The following is a 17,189-nucleotide window of genomic DNA, read 5'->3' as shown; positions in this document are numbered from 1 at the left end:
AGTCCCTAAATAATTATGCAGTGACTATATTTTTTAAAGACTTTCCAATTATTAATTGGTATTTTGACCCATATTATAAATACATTAAGAAGCTTTAGTTCATGAAAAGTAATGGAACTATATGATGTGTTGCAGTTAAGCTTGGTCAGCAGGGTGTGTGAGCCGCCTCCATCACGCAGTAACCCGCTGGCTATCAACATTGCTCGGCTGTTAAGTGATCCGGTGTTGAGTGACATGACCTTTGTGGTGGTTCCCCCAGCAGGTTAGGTGTAACTTTGTTGTACTTGTATTTATTATACAGCAACCTCTGCACTTACAAGGCTCAGGGAGAGCTGCTACCAATTGCCCTATTTTAAATCAAACTGTTATTTACTATTGTGCAATGTTATAAGTTGGGGTTATATTGCTGGTTATCAGTGACATATCCTAGAATTTAGATTTTTTTACCAGCTCTCTCACCAGGGGAAAATAATGGATGTAAATGTAGGCAGTCTTAAGTTGGGTGGTTGTAAGTCAAGGGTCACTTGTATCTTTTTATGTGTATTATAATTATTAATCTTGTAATAATTTTTTTTCATTGTTGTATTTTATAGTATCTTCATATATCTCTTTATCTTACACTGTTAATCTTACTTTCTAAATACAGTAGTGCTTCAAATTGTCCTTTACACAGATGATGAAGCTTCTCCATCATCAAGCCAAGAGGAGTTAGATATGATAGAGGGCCACGGAGCCAATCAGAGTGCAAGTAAAGAATCCGTGAAGGAAGCAGGGACAGAGTGGTGCGACTTGCAGCAGCAGCAGCCATTGCAGTCCAGCATTTTGGCTTCAGCAGTGCCCAAGGTGTCCTCAACAGTTGTTCGGAAAGTAAAGAAATCTTTAAGCCTAGACCGTCCGTGTGTACGAGCAGCAGTGCCACCTCAAGCTTATAGTCTTGACTGTGATGTTGTGACTTGTTCTGATAATGTTTTAGTGTCCAATAGTCCATTTATGCCCAAAGACTTTAACCAGCATCATGCCCCAGATTTCAAATTTATACATAGAAGTTCCAAAGAAAGTGAAAATGCTGATATAGAGGCTAATGATGTTGGTGTTAAATGTGATGGTAATGTTAAGTTTAATGTTGATGAGGTTAAAAGTAATGATACAAGTGAGAAGTGTAAAATTAAAGACTCCACTAAGACACTAGATGGTGTAATGCAAGTGGAAAGTGATAAAAGTTATGTCGATACTGAACTTTCTTGTAAATTAAGACATTCTTTGACTGTGAATAGAGAGCATAGCCAAGATGGCTTAGGTGGGGAAGACCTGTGTTCGTGTAAATTTGCAGACAATCACTTGGTAAGGACCTTGAGTTTAGGCAGCAACGATATCACGGTAAGCAAAGGTGTTTTACTGAAGAAGGAGGTTGATGAATATAAAAATAAGAGAGATCACGAGGTTTTGAGAAATGACATAAATATGAGGAATGAGAGAGAAAGGAAAAATGAGATAAATTCAGAAAAGGAAATTGGTAGCGAAAGTAACAATTTGAAATTATTGGAAGACTCTCATTACAAAATCAATTTAAGTGAAGCAGGTAAACTAAATACTGCACCTGAGTCCGAAAAAAGAAAAGTGTGCGAATCTCCATGTGTAGATAACGGAAAGCTGAAGAAATCTCAGAGCTCTGAAATACAGGAGTCAAGGTTAACCAAAGCTCCAAACATTGACGATGAGATGATTAAGTCATCCAGTGTAGAGAGCAGGGAAGAGGAGCTTGTTGGGACAGTGCCAGAGCACAAGAGGCAATACAGCTGGGAAGGGGTTGAACTTGGTGCACATAGAGTGGTGGCAGCAGCGAGGTGTGAATGGTTCAGGCGAGCACTGCTATCAGGAATGCGGGAAGCTATTGACAGGTAAGACCACTTAGCAGAATGATTTTGTATTAGTGATCTGTGAAGAAAGTGGGTGTAAGATTGGAATTGGTAATGATAGAGAAGGAACAGGAAGTGGATGGGAGGAGGAAGAGGTATGTGTGTCAACTTAAACCTTGTTGAATTGCCAGGGTGATAGTGAAGAGAAAAGGTAGGGAAGACCATTGATTGTTGGCCATGTGAGGTATGAGCATAATGAAGGCTAGTATAGAAGAGAGCAAGTGAGTGTAAAGGACTGGATGGCAGATGGATAGGGTAGTAAGCTAGTAGGAATGTCAGCTCCTGGATGATTCACATCATCCAGTATGAAGCTGAGATTTTTAGCATCTTTAATGTGATACTTTATCTTTTTCTGTGAGCAGACTTATGTATGACTTTATTTAATAACTGAGTCTCCTATCTAGTGTACAGTGAACACATATTTAGGACAGATTTAACCATCCTTAGTTTCCTGCTGAAGATATTATTCTTTTATGAATTTTTATTTCTAGTTGCATATTCCATGCTAATGAACAGAATTTATCACGAAGTGTGTGGAATAAAGCTACCATATTGTCATAGCAAACCATGGTAAGGGTGGGGTTTGAATCCACGGCTTGGGAGTTGTAAAAGTCCAGGACAGTGTGTAAGCCACTTGGCCATTTGGCTACAGTAAGATTCATCCAGCTTGGTATATTTGTACACCATAGGGAGGTTCATGACTCGTTCACCCTAAATTCAAACCCCACCCATACTGTGGTTTGTTTGCAATAGTGTTATTGCGATTTCATGAGTCATGTTGTCAGAGTATCGTTTCAAGAAATGTATTTTGGTACATATGGAAAGTAAAGTGTGTGCGTGCATTATGCATATGCCTCAAAATGTGTCATATGGTTTTTAAATACAGAATGGAAGTTAAATTTGTAATTTTTTTGTTCATCTGCATCCCTGTAAAACATGAAAACAAGGGTTAATTAACACTGCACAGAGTGGAATGTCTACTAAACCGTAAGCTAATCGACTCACTGTTGTATTGGGTATATTAAAATAATTGTTGCCATATTGATGCAGTCAAATATAAAAAGAGTTATTATCAGTAAAGTTACTTATGCTGCAGCATGCATCACAGGCTTAGACTAAATAATAAGTAAAGAGGAAAATAGATGAAAATTTAATACACAAGTCATTTCTGATGGGAGGACAACTAGTTAATTAGACCTGAAATTAATTGACTTGGAAATTTTGCAATACAGAAAATTTTACATGGTGAAAGGTGTTAAAAAATTTCCTTATTTTAATGAATGTAGAGCTCAATCAAAGGTATATTATTAATATCTTAGATCTTGGGCTTACTAATCTGATAAGAACCTGTGTTAACTTTTTTCAGTACAGTTGTTGTAATTTGGGAAATGACTTCTCGCTAAATGTCGAGTGTTAAATTAACTTTTCAAAACTCAAAAATATGGGTACATACCCTTAGTAATCGCATATTAGTTAGCTGCACATCACTTCTACAATATTTTTTGTTGTTCCTCAACATACTGGCCGTCTCCCACAGAGGCAGGTTGACCTGAGAAAAGAAGAAGACTATAAAGTCAATCTTCTTTTTACGTTTAGTAAATTATTCGTGAGAAGTGGTTACTGGCCCCTTGGTCCTGGGATTACCTCAACAATGTTTATCAGATAGTATAGCCTTTACCATTGGTTGATGTGCTGAGTTATTCTTTACCCTCTTCTAGGACAAAGACAACTCATTTCTTATCCAAAATTCCCAGATGGTTTGGAGAGTGCAGGACTGGAGAAGCAATTTCTAAACATAGCTCTTGAATGAATAAATCATCAGGTAATGAGTTGTAGAACAGATTGTATATGTTTTAATCTTAAAATGTATAGTTTTCCTCTCCCTGTTAACATCTAATCATCTTGTTGTTTCCTTGTTAATCCCAGATGCATTGTTGTCCATGGATGCAGTGTGCAGACATTCCAGCTACTACTGGGGTTCTTATATGCAGGTCATGTGGAATGTGGCAATCTTCCTCCTGACCAGCTAGTGGACTTGCTTGTCTTAGCAGACCATTATGGGGTAATTATATCTCAGAATTCACAGACCATTGTCAGTGGCAGATTAACATAAGAGTAAATAAGGCTGTTGCCTCAGTACCTCAGGTGTAAGGTACCTCAAGTCTCTGATTGGTAGAAAATTGCAACTACTTATCAAATGTATGTTGTACATGTTCCTTCAACCAAATAATACACAGTACAAATGAATCTGCATGGAGGAAATGACATAGAAGATAAGAAGAGTACTGTACATGTATATATTGACCTACTGTGAATTTATGGCCTGTTGCTTAGGAAAGCCTCATTTGTACATGATACACAGTACACATTACTCATGTCTTTCATTTTATTTTCTCCATGTGGGCTCATTTGTGCCATTGACAAGTATTTAACCCTTAAACGGTCCAAACAGATCGACGTTCAAATTCGTAGTGCTACAAAGGTAGATCTACTTTTTTTACATATTTTCAAATATAACAAAAAAAATGTAGATAAAAGTTTTTTTTACACGTTTTCACATGTAAAACAAAACAAAAAATCTACATTTTTTTTACATACTTTCAGATGTTGAAAAAACGTATACAGTGGACCCCCGCATAACGATATTAATCCGTTCATGAGAGCTCATTGTTATGCGAAATTATCGTTATGCGAATTAATTTTCCCCATAAGAAATAATGGAAATCAAATTAATCCGTGCAAGACACCCCAAAGTATGAAAAAAAAACATTTTTACCACATGAAATATTAATTTTAATACACACAAACTGAAAAAGGCATGCACACTTACATGACACTTACCTTTATTGAAGATCTGGTGATGATTGATGGGATGGGAGGAGGAGAGAGTCTTAATGTTTAGAAGGGGAATCCCCTTCCATTAAGACTTGAGGTGTCAAGTCCTTTTCTGGGGTTACTTCCCTTCTTCTTTTAATGCCACTAGGACCAGTTTCAGAGTCACTGGACTTCTGTCGCACAACATATCTGTCCATAGTGGCCTGTACCTCTCGTTCCTTTATGACTTCCCTAAAGTGTTTCACAACATTGTCAGTGTAATAGTCACCAGCACGGCTTGCAATAGCTGTGTGAGGGTGATTTTCATCCATAAAGGTTTGCACTTTCAGCCACATTGCACAGATTTCCTTAATCTTTGTAGTAGGCAACTTCTTCAATTTCTCTCTCCTCTCCTCCGAACCAGTTTCCTCAGGTCTGGCCTCTTGCTGTTGAAGTTGATCTAGCAGCTCATCAGTGGTTAGTTCTTCATTGTCCTCCTCCACCAACTCTTCCACATCATCCCCACTAACCTCCAACCCCAAGGACTTTCCCAATGCCACAATAGATTCCTCAACTGGCATACTCCTCTCAGGGTTAGCCTGAAACCCTTCAAAATCCCTTTGGTCTACACATTCTGGCCACAGTTTCTTCCAAGCAGAGTTCAAGGTCCTCTTAGTCACTCCCTCCCAAGCCTTACCTATAAGGTTTACACAATTGAGGATATTAAAGTGATCTCTCCAAAACTCTCTTAGAGTCAGTTGAGTTTCTGAGGTCACTACAAAGCACCTTTCAAACAGAGCTTTTGTGTACAGTTTTTTGAAGTTTGCAATAACCTGCTGGTCCATGGGCTGCAGAAGAGGAGTGGTATTAGGAGGCAAAAACTTCACCTTAATGAACCTCATGTCCCCATAAAGTCGCTCTGCCACGTCTGTAGGATGACCAGGGGCATTATCTAACACCAGGAGGCACTTAAGGTCTAATTTCTTTTCAGTTAGGTAATCTTTCACATTGGGGGCAAATGCATGGTGTAACCAGTCATAGAAAAAGTCCCCAGTGACCCATGCCTTACTGTTTGCCCTCCACAGCACACACAAATTAGCCTTAAGGATATTCTTTTGCCTGAACACACTGGGAGTTTCTGAGTGATACACTAATAAAGGCTTCACTTTGCAATCACCACTAGCATTGGAACACATCAACAGAGTAAGCCTGTCTTTCATAGGCTTATGTCCTGGGAGTGCCTTTTCCTCCTGAGTAATGTAGGTCCTGCTTGGCATTTTCTTCCAAAACAGGCCTGTTTCATCACAATTAAACACTTGTTCAGGTTTCAGTCCTTCACTGTCTATGTACTCCTTGAATTCCTGCACATATTTTTCAGCTGCTTTGTGGTCCGAACTGGCAGCCTCACCATGCCTTATCACACTATGTATGCCACTACGCTTCTTAAATCTCTCAAACCAACCTTTGCTGGCCTTAAATTCACTCACATCATCACTAGTTGCAGGCATTTTTTTAATTAAATCCTGATGCAACTTCCTAGCCTTTTCACTTATGATCGCTTGAGAGATGCTATCTCCTGCTATCTGTTTTTCATTTATCCACACCAATAAGAGTCTCTCAACATCTTCCATCACTTGCGATCTCTGTTTCGAAAACACAGTTGAACCTTTGGCAAGAACAGCTTCCTTGATTGCCTTTTTGTTGCCCACAATAGTAGCGATGGTTGACTGGGGTTTATTATACAACCTGGCCAGCTCGGAGACACGCACTCCACTTTCATACTTATCAATGATCTCTTTCTTCATCTCTATAGTAATTCTCACCCTTATTCCTGTAGGGTTGGCACTAGAAGCTTTCTTGGGACCCATGGTCACTTATTTTGCAGATAAAATCACCAAAAACACTGTAATAATACGAAATGTTCCGATTGTATGCTTGGATGTTACCGCGGAGGCTGACTGGTAAACAATGCCACCAGCGGAACATGTGAGGCTGGCTAAGGCCGCACATTAGACGCGTCTCGGATGAACAGCATTGAGCGGGTTTTTTAGCGGTATGCGAGGCAAAATCTTAGCGATAAAATGTATCGGTATGCGGATTTAACGTTATGTAAGGCCAACGGTATGCGGGGGTCCACTGTATATACGTTTGGACCATTTAAGGGTTAAGACACTTTTGTGTTTAATACTACATGTTTTGTCAGAGACCATTTACAAGCCTTCCTTCTGGTTGTTGCTCTTTAGGTAGATGCATTGAAACTATTGGTGGAATCTGGGCTCGAGCAGCATGTTGATGACGAATCAGTTGTGCCATTGCTCACTGTTGCCCACCATTGCAATGCATCTCATCTTAAGGTACGTTTTTTCATCTTCATGAAGTGCTAGCGTATGTTGACATATGTGTACGTGATAATGTATGTACCTGCATGTGCTCAAATTCTGTACAGTTCAGTACAGTACTTGCATATAAAATAAATTTTGCCTTTAAGTATTATCACTACTGTTTTTAACCTTTTCTGGGTTGAGACCCTTGCTCTCAGGGTTGGAAAATTTAAAAAAAAAATTTATTTTTCTTATGAAATGGTAGAGAAACTTTATTTGAAGGTAATGAAACCAAAAGTACTAAATTTGATGGAAAACTGACAAAATTATGCTTTTGCGAATTATGCTGTCAGCAGTACTTACGCATCAGTGATTTCATCCACTTTGAGTCCGATTTTAAGCCAGTTCCATTGTTCAAGTTGACCAAATTCTTAACTATATGCTAAGAAAAAGTGAAAAGTTGTTGGAACAGTACTCGAATAGTTGTACATGAATTGTATACTATTGCTCTAATTGCGTTCAGATTTGTTGACGAATTGTTTCGTGTGCATAAGAGCTGAACTTGAACTGCAGTATTTCAACTGAGTATTTTGCATTTTATTCTACTGTATGTGTCATAAAAAAGTACCCTTTATTGTACAACTGAGATTTTTTCCCCCTCTTACTATATTATTTATTTGTAGATTCTTGAGTTTCTGTTCCTTGCCCATATGTCAGGGGGAAATGAAGGGTAACTGTGACTTAGGCGAAGTTATGCAAAAAATTTTTATAGTGTAATATTTTCTGTTTTGCACCAGAAACTACCATAGTAACCCAACTATTCTAAAATGTATGTCAAATGATATATTATTATTATTATTATTATCACACTGGCCGATTCCCACCAAGGCAGGGTGGCCCGAAAAAGAAAAACTTTCACCATCATTCACTCCATCACTGTCTTGCCAGAAGGGTGCTTTACACTACAGTTTTTAAACTGCAACATTTACACCCCTCCTTCAGAGTGCAGGCACTGTACTTCCCATCTCCAGGACTCAAGTCCGGCCTGCCGGTTTCCCTGAACCCCTTCATAAATGTTACTTTGCTCACACTCCAACAGCACGTCAAGTATTATAAACCATTTGTCTTTATTCACTCCTATCAAACACGCTCACGCATGCCTGCTGGAAGTCCAAGCCCCTCGCACACAAAACCTCCTTTACCCCCTCCCTCCAACCTTTCCTAGGCTGACCCCTACCCCGCCTTCCTTCCACTACAGACTGATACACTCTTGAAGTCATTCTGTTTCGCTCCATTCTCTCTACATGTCCGAACCACCTCAACAACCTTTCCTCAGCCCTACCTGAGATGGTCAAGTCAGACCAAAACATCGTCATAAATTTCTTTTTCCCTATATGTAGGTTATTTGTGTATTGTTCCAGTCACAGTACTGTATTGTGCCTTTTTTTATTTTTCTGAAAATTTTCATAGCTGTATCGCTTTTATGTATATTTTGCAAATGTATTGTTAATCTTGTGACATTGTAGGAGGTGTGTGTGCATCAATGTGTTGTGAGTTCTGTTGTACTTGAGGGGGAGACATTAAGCCAGCTACCAGATGATCTCCGGCAGCACCTCACCATGGCTCTCGGCAAGCACAGGTGAGAGCTCTCCTGATTTTTTTACCAGTTCGGTGAATAATAATAATAACAATCACACCTTGCAGTTTAGATCTCACTTTCTCAACCAATAAACACTTCAGTAACATTCAGTGTAACCAGGAATTTAATTAAACACATTTATTATTTTGACTTTAATGTGTTGTGGCCATTATCATCAGCAGTAGCTGGGATGAAAATAAATGGTATAAAATACCAACACAATGGAAACATAAACACATATGCAGTTTAATGTGATCCTTTATTGAAAACGTTTCACCCACACAGTGGGCTTTTTTTTTTTCTGTGTGTGACTTGAAAAAGCCCACTGTGTGGGTGAAACATTGTCAATAAAGGATCACATTAAACTGCATATGTGTTTGTTTCCAGTAGCTGGGATGTTAATTAAGGAGATGTTTTGCCCACCTGGGACTATATCGATCCATCAGCTGATTAAGCCTCAGGTGGACAAAACAACATCTAATAAATGTCATAGTTAATGCACATTAGTCTTCTTACACATGTTGGTTTTAATCATCATTTGTAACTTCAGTCGTCCCTCAACTGTGGGGGCAGCCTTTAGATTTTGTATTTACTTATCTTTCATTTGTTTTTATTTGCTTAAATGTTTCTTTTAGATGGCTTACTTGTTTAGGTAATAAAGGAGGTTGGTCAACTTGCTAACACCCCCAGTTACAAACATCCTTAGTTAGGAACCAATTAAAGTTTGACACTGGCTGAGCAGCAACATGAACATGTGTGCAACATGTCATTCTTGTGCTGTTCTCTATACGTTGAGTATAGAGTACATTGCTAAGTGAGGAGAGGCTACAGGCGCTCCTCAACTTACAATGGGGTTATATTCCGACGAACCCATCATAAGTCAAAAGTATCCTAAGTCGAATATGAATGTGATATGCTAAATAAGTAAGTAAATAAATAACTATTGTCACTGAATAAGTAAATACTGTGGACCCTTGGTTTTCTTGAGTCTCAGTTTTCGTGAATTTTGGTTATCTGTAACTTTTTTCATGAAAATATAGCTTTGGTTGTCATGATTTCCCTTGGATTTTGGTGGTCGTTTTCAGCAGACTTTCTTGAATGGATTAATCACAAAAACCAAGGGTCCAGTGTAAACAAGTAACTTCTTCTTTCAACATACTAGCCGTATCCCATCGAGGTGGGGTGGCCCAAAAGAAAAAACTAAAGTTTCTCCTTTTAAATTTAGTAATATATACAGGAGAAGGGGTTACTAGCCCCTTGCTCCTGGCATTTTAGTCGCCTCTTACGACACGCATGGCTTACGGAGGAAGAATTCTGTTCCACTTCCCCATGGAGAAAACAAGTAACTGCTGTAGCTAATTAAATACAGTATTGAAAAGTAAATAAGTGAATGCAAGTTACAAACTTGCCGCTTTCATGCTTGGTAATTAAAGTTTTATCACATAGTAATTGCTTTTGCACCATCGTAATGTCAAAATATTGTATTATGTGAAAGTTTCAAGGACTTCTTGCATCTCTAATTGAACATTTACTAAATTAAACACTAAAGTATACTGGGTAATAAATACTGATCAGTGGCAAAAATAAACCCACATAGAGAGAAAAAGCAAGAAGTTAAGATTACTACTGTTTATCTCGATTCTCAGCCGTTTTAATTGTAGTCAAAAATATAAAACACTCCTTTCATCTCTTGTTTTCTCAATTTTGGTTTATTTTTACAATTTACCAGTTAGCTTCATTCTTGAAATGGCTTTAGATATTTTGTAACTTCAGTTGTATGCACTGTATCACATCTTTTCTAATGTGATTTAATCTTTGATCATAGAAAGTGGTGTTCTGGTGCCATTGGGGAAGAGATGCTTGTGGGAGGGGATGGTACAGGTGGGGAGGACAGCCCCCTCTCAGTGTCTTCCACAGACCCTCTTACTGATGACCAAGTGAGCCTCATCCCAGGCCTTCAGGTAATAAGGGGGAATATTTTGATGCATTTATGTAAAGAATGTGGAGCTGATTGGATGAGATCTTTCTTATCTCATACTAGCCCTCTCATACATCTTAGTTATACATACCATGATAATAATAACTCATATGGAGACAGAAACTCAGGAGAGTGATTGATCTTTATATTTCAACCCCCTTCTGGGATCCTCTTCAGCAGGGGTCGAAATATACAGACCAATCAACCTCCTTAGTTTCTGTCTCCATGTGGGTTATTATTGATCATTGAGAAGTGTTCATTACACTTTAGTTACTCGTACATACCATAATTATGCATGATCACGAGCATTGTGCATGGTCCGGGTGAAAGAATATTCAATCTGATTTATTGAGGTTTATTGAAATTTTGGCTTATCCTGGAAGAGGCTTAACTAGACTGCTGTTCTGTTTAGTCATTAATGGGGGTAGTGTGCACTATATAAGCCTCAAATATTGCCAATTTCAAGGTATTTGAATAGCCACACATTACCTGTGCCATCAGTGAAGTCTGGTTGTAACAAATAATCACTGTAGTTAACAAGAGATTGAGATGGCATAAGTAGTACTGTACTGTATTGTTGTCATGTCAGAAGTTGAACTGTGCCCCAGCAGCTACTGTTAGGCCAGAATTATTGCACAGGAATAATGATACATAAGATAAATGAAGAAATATTTGTATAAAGTTTATTTACCTTAAGATGTGATGTAGTCCATCTCAGTACTGCATGTTAGGTACAGTTTAGCATTACTACTGACAGCCATACTTCACCCTCCCAACCTCCTTCTCACCCCACCAGGCAGTCTCCCACTTCCCACCCCAATAACATAGGATTACAGTTAAAATACAAAGTTATAATAAGTTTTACTGTAATGGGTTGTTGACTGTGTATATATATATATATATATATATATATATATATATATATATATATATATATATATATATATATATATATATATATATATATATATATAATATTGAGTGTTTTGCATTACAGTATGGTTTTGGAGGTGAGCAAAGCTTAGAGGGTAACAACGGAAGAGTGGAGGCAGTGGTGCAGCAGTTGCGGGAAGTTGTAGGTCAACAGGTGCCTCGCTCCACGCTTGTCCGGATCACCTTGGCAGCAGATTATGATCTAAACCGAGCTCTTAATTTCTTCTTTGCTTCATCTCCATAGTTGTTACATCATCATATCAGTGTCGAGAATATTTTTCATATTGTACTTATTAAAGTGGAAAACTTTATTTTATAAGTGGACCATATTGCAGTTAAGTGCTGTATGTATATCAAAATACTATAAGCCTAAAATATTTCACTTATGCACATATACTATGTGCACACATGCCCACATACATGCATACACATGTGCACACACACATATACTTACATATGGAGTTCTGCATAGTTTCTTCATAGAGATAGCATTGAAAACATTCACATAATTTATAACATGACCAATGCAAATGATTTCTCCTAAATGTTACAACATGATGCTAACTTTCTTCCTAAACCCCTCATTATGTACTTGTCACTCCATGATCACAGCTTGCATTACCGTGCTTTATGAGCTCTCTTCTTCTCACTGTTCACAGAATACTTAAGAAACTTAACCATCGGAGAATGATGTATTTTTACAAATGTTGAAATGTGATTAGAAATTCTATCCAGATTCTTTTTACTTTTGTGATAACTGAAGCTGGTCTTCTAAATGACTTTAGGCTGTTAAAGACAATTTTGGAATATTGTTAGAAGGATTGCATTATTTCTTGACCAGTTGTGCTGATGGTGATTGCCTGTATCTCTTAAGGAATGATTAAATGTGTAGTTAAGAATGCTTGAGGTGCTGCACATATATTGTTTCTACGTGTTGAATGAAAATATTAAAAACAACCAGAAAATAGCTTTAGGAGAGAGCGAATCCCTGCAGTGTTGCCTTAGCTAAACTATTGTTGATAAAAATATACTGCATATTTTGGCAACATTTTTACCTAGTTTCCAACCATCCTCACCACACAAGTGTTGCCTGCTTAAATGTAATACTTCAACCACCCTTACAACACAAATGTTGCCTGTTTACATGTAACACTGTTCTCACAACTTGAGTGATGCCTGTTTACATCTGATGCTTCAGCCATCCTCAGAACACAAGTGATGCCTGCTTACATGTATGCTTTACCTACTCTCACAACATGAGTGATGCCTGTTCACATCTGATGGTCCAACCATCCTCACACCACAAGTTTGTTCAAATCTGATGCTTCAACCAACCTCACACCACAAATTTGTTCACATCTGATGCTTCAACCATCCTCACACTACAACTGTGTTCACATTTGATGCTCCAACCATCCTCACAACACAATTTGTTCACATCTTCATGATGGTCCAGCCATCCTCACAACACAACTGTGTTCAATCTGATGCTCCAACCATCCTCACACTACAAGTCACGTGTGTTCACATCTAATGCTCTGATCATCCTCACACTACAAGTCATGTGTTTTCACATCTGATGCTCCAACCATCCTCACATAAAGGATGAGTGTTTACATCTGATGCTCCAACCATCCTCACATAAAGGATGAGTGTTTACATCTGATGCTTCAACCATCTTCATATAAATAATGAGGATTCACATCTGATGCTTCAGCCATCCTCACATAACTGATGATTGTTCACATCTGATGTTCCAACCATCCTCACATAAATGATGATGATTGTTCACATCTGATGCTCCAACCATCCTCACATAAATGATGATTGTTCACATCTGATGCTCCAACCATCCTCACATAAATGATGATTGTTCACATCTGATGCTCCAACCATCCTCACATAAATGATGATTGTTCACATCTGATGCTCCAACCATCATTACATAAATGATGAGCGTTCACATCTGATGCTCCAACCATCCTCACATAAATGATGATTGTTCACATCTGATGCTCCAACCATCCTCACATAAATGATGATTGTTCACATCTGATGCTCCAACCATCCTCACATAAATGATGATTGTTCACATCTGATGCTCCAACCATCCTCACATAAATGATGATTGTTCACATCTGATGCTCCAACCATCATTACATAAATGATGATTGTTCACATCTGATGCTCCAACCATCCTCACATAAATGATGAGTGTTCACATCTGATGCTCCAACCATCCTCACATAAATGATGAGTGTTCACATCTGATGCTCCAACCATCCATGCAGATCTGAACACTGCCTGGACTTGTTTGTGGTTAAATATATATTTTAATATGTTTATGTAGCCTACACTAACCTAACCTAATTTTTAAAAAAAAGTATTTTTGTAATTTAAGGGACAATACCAAAAGTGATGCCAGGAATCACATGAATAACCATAGAGTTGTAATGAGGTTAGGCAGGAAATTAATTTCACCAGTTCACTAGTTATCAGTTAAAAATTCTAAATTATATGTTCTTGTTGAAACACTATCACGCTTGAAATCAAAACATTTACCAGGATAATTTTAACCCAAACAGCTCCAAAGGACCAATATGCATTTAGTGCTTTATTGTGAATATAATAATTTTTAACAACTGCCAGTGGCTGCTATGCTCTGTTGATAGTAGTAGCTCAGGATACGAGCTAATCGATTCTCATGAGAAGCTGTCAGGTCTAAAGGTAGACATGGGCACAAGATGAATATGAAATGATGGGGTACAAATATTTTTCAAACTGCTTTATATGCTATTTTTATTGTTTTTTGTGCGCTCCTGCTGCCTGTCAGTATGCTGACATCTAACCCACATTTTGGTAAGGAAATTATAGACAATATTTCTGTCCATCTTGAACCTTGTCAGGTTGCAACTGAAAGAGAGAATGAGAAAAACAGAAGAGAGGTCATGTTAAGAGGTGGAGAAGTCACAAGACAGGTCAGATGAGTAGGTGAGGTTGAAATAAGTAGCCATGTCCAGCGAAGAGAATAGGAGATCAGAAGACAAGTCGAGCGAAGAAACTCTTGGAAAACAGGTTAGGAAGTGAAGGTTCCAGTTACTTTGTGTATGTTGTAATTGTCTTGAAGATCAGGCATATTATGGCAGTGACTCGTTCATTGTTTACTACTGTAAATACTTTTTACCTATTTCGTACCACAGTTTTATTCTGTTGTGTTCAGACTACATTTTATCATGTAAATCATTGGTTGAAATTACGTCAAGTTTTATATTGAATTTTAAATTAACAAGTGTATTTTAAGGAGAGTCATGAGGTTATATCACAAACCGCAAGTCAGTCTCATTGTCCAAAGTTTAATTAAGTTTATATTTTTTATACGTATAAGTATATGTATATAACAAATTCCCATCCTCCCCGGTGGCAGTCTTCTGGCAAGGCAGGGTTACCAAAAGAAGAAAACACATTTATCCAATCACTGTCATGCTAGAAGTGTGCTGACATCACAATCAGATTACCCTCTGATTGCAACATTACCACCCCTCCTTCAGTGTACAGGCACAGCCCTTCCCACCTCCAGAACTCAAGCCCAGCTAACCAGATTTTCTGAATCCCTTCATAAAAATTATTTTGCTCACACTCCAGTGACATGTCTGTTAAAAAGCCCCCTTGTCTTCATTTGTTCCTAATTAATATATATATATATATATATATATTTTTTTTTTTTTTTTTCAACAAGTCGGTCGTCTCCCACCGAGGCAGGGTGGCCCAAAAGAAAAAACCAAAGTTTCTCCTTTCAAATTTAGTAATATATACAGGAGAAGGGGTTACTAGCCCCTTGCTCCCGGCATTTTAGTCGCCTCTTACAACACGCATGGCTTACGGAGGAAGAATTCTGTTCCACTTCCCCATGGAGATAAGAGGAAATAAACAAGAACAAGAACTAGAAAGAAAATCGAAGAAAACCCAGAGGGGTATGTATATATACGCTTGTACATGTATGTGTAGTGTGACCTGAGTGTAAGTAGAAGTAGCAAGACGTACCTGAAATTTTGCATGTTCATGAGACAGAAAAAAGGACACCAGCAATCCTACCATCATGTAAAACAATTACAGGCTTTCGTGTTACACTCACTTGGCAGGACGGTAGTACCTCCCTGGGCGGTTGCTGTCTACCAACCTACTACCTAGGTATATATATATATATATATATATATATATATATATATATATACGTATATATATATATATATACGTATATATATATATATATACGTATATATATATATATATATACGTATATATATATATATATATACGTATATATATATATATATACGTATATATATATATATATATACAGGAAGGCCCCACTTATACGGCGGGTTAGGTTCCAGGCTACCGCCGTAAAGCGGAAATCGCCGTAAAGTGGAACACCCTTTTTTTCCACTTATAAATGCATACAAACACTAGATAACAAGTTTACACTAACATATATTAAGTTAGCAATAGAACCAGGCATCAAAAAACAATAAAAAGGTACAATACACACATAGTGCACTCATTACTTACCTTAAAATATTTATAGTCTTAATCTAGGGTGAGACAAGTAGTATTTATTGTAAGAAATCAAGTGTGGTATGTATTGTAATAGGCAGGCTACCTCACCAGGCCACCCCACCCACACATACTATTCTATGATATTTAAGCATCCCAGAGCGATAAAATGTATATACAGTTCACTCATTACTTACCTTAAAATATTTGTAGTCTTAATGTAGGGTCAGGAGTAAGTAAATGAGATAAAACGAATAAATGAGAGAGAGAAAGAATGAGTACATGAGAGGTGACAGGCCAGGCACAGAGTAAACAAACCAGGCTCCCACATCTTATATTTATGTTTATTTATTCTATTGTGGGGTGTATTTATCATCTTTTTATGTTATGTATCGTGTTTATTATATAATTTTGAAAAAAATATCATGGCTGGATTAATGAAAATGTGTATATTACCGTAATATACGACATTTAATGAGACTCCGTGACTATTGTTATTATCACCACTTGTGGAAGTCGTCTGCTACCACAGATCACATTTATGTTTATTTATTCTACTGTGGGGTGTATTTATCTTATTTATATGTTATGTATCGTGTTTATTATATAATTTTGAAAAAAATATCATGGATGGATTAATGAAAATGTGTATATTACCGTAATATACGACATTTAATGAGACTCAGTATTGTTATTATCACCACTTGTGGAAGTCGTCTGCTACGACATCTCACATTTGTTTATTTATTCTACTGTGGGGTGTATTTATCTTATTTATATGTTATGCATCGTGTTTATTATATAATTTTGAAAAAAATATCATGGATGGATTAATGAAAATGTGTATATTAACGTAATATACGACATTTAAATGACTTGATGTATGTAAGTTTATTTAGGTACAGGTATACATAAGTATAATTATCAGAGTATATATAAAATATGAAATAACTTTTAAAAACATTTGAAATTTTGGAGTTTCCAGACAAAATGGAGAGACTTAGTGCTTACTGAGCTCATGGAGAATGTAAACA

General features: G+C 37.4%; 1 protein-coding gene across 2 annotated transcripts in view; it reads left to right on the top strand.

Annotated features, from left to right (window-relative positions):
• The window catches only part of LOC128684961 (uncharacterized), a 47,357-nt gene extending 31,568 nt beyond the window's left edge, over positions 1-15,789 (top strand). For both annotated transcript variants that reach the window (XM_070098890.1, XM_070098899.1), the window contains 7 exons: positions 136-262; positions 674-1,898; positions 3,843-3,978; positions 6,974-7,084; positions 8,578-8,690; positions 10,516-10,651; positions 11,666-15,789. In XM_070098890.1, coding sequence (XP_069954991.1) covers positions 136-262; positions 674-1,898; positions 3,843-3,978; positions 6,974-7,084; positions 8,578-8,690; positions 10,516-10,651; positions 11,666-11,845 — 2,028 coding nt within the window. In that variant the 3' untranslated portion in view covers positions 11,846-15,789. The remainder of the gene's footprint in view (positions 1-135; positions 263-673; positions 1,899-3,842; positions 3,979-6,973; positions 7,085-8,577; positions 8,691-10,515; positions 10,652-11,665) is intronic.
• The last annotated feature ends 1,400 nt before the right edge of the window (positions 15,790-17,189 follow it).

Source organism: Cherax quadricarinatus, chromosome 5 (genome assembly GCF_038502225.1).
Source record: "Cherax quadricarinatus isolate ZL_2023a chromosome 5, ASM3850222v1, whole genome shotgun sequence".
Taxonomy (NCBI): Eukaryota; Metazoa; Arthropoda; class Malacostraca; order Decapoda; family Parastacidae; genus Cherax; species Cherax quadricarinatus.
Note: the sequence above shows the minus strand (reverse complement) of the source record. Positions and strands in the feature narration are given on the sequence as shown.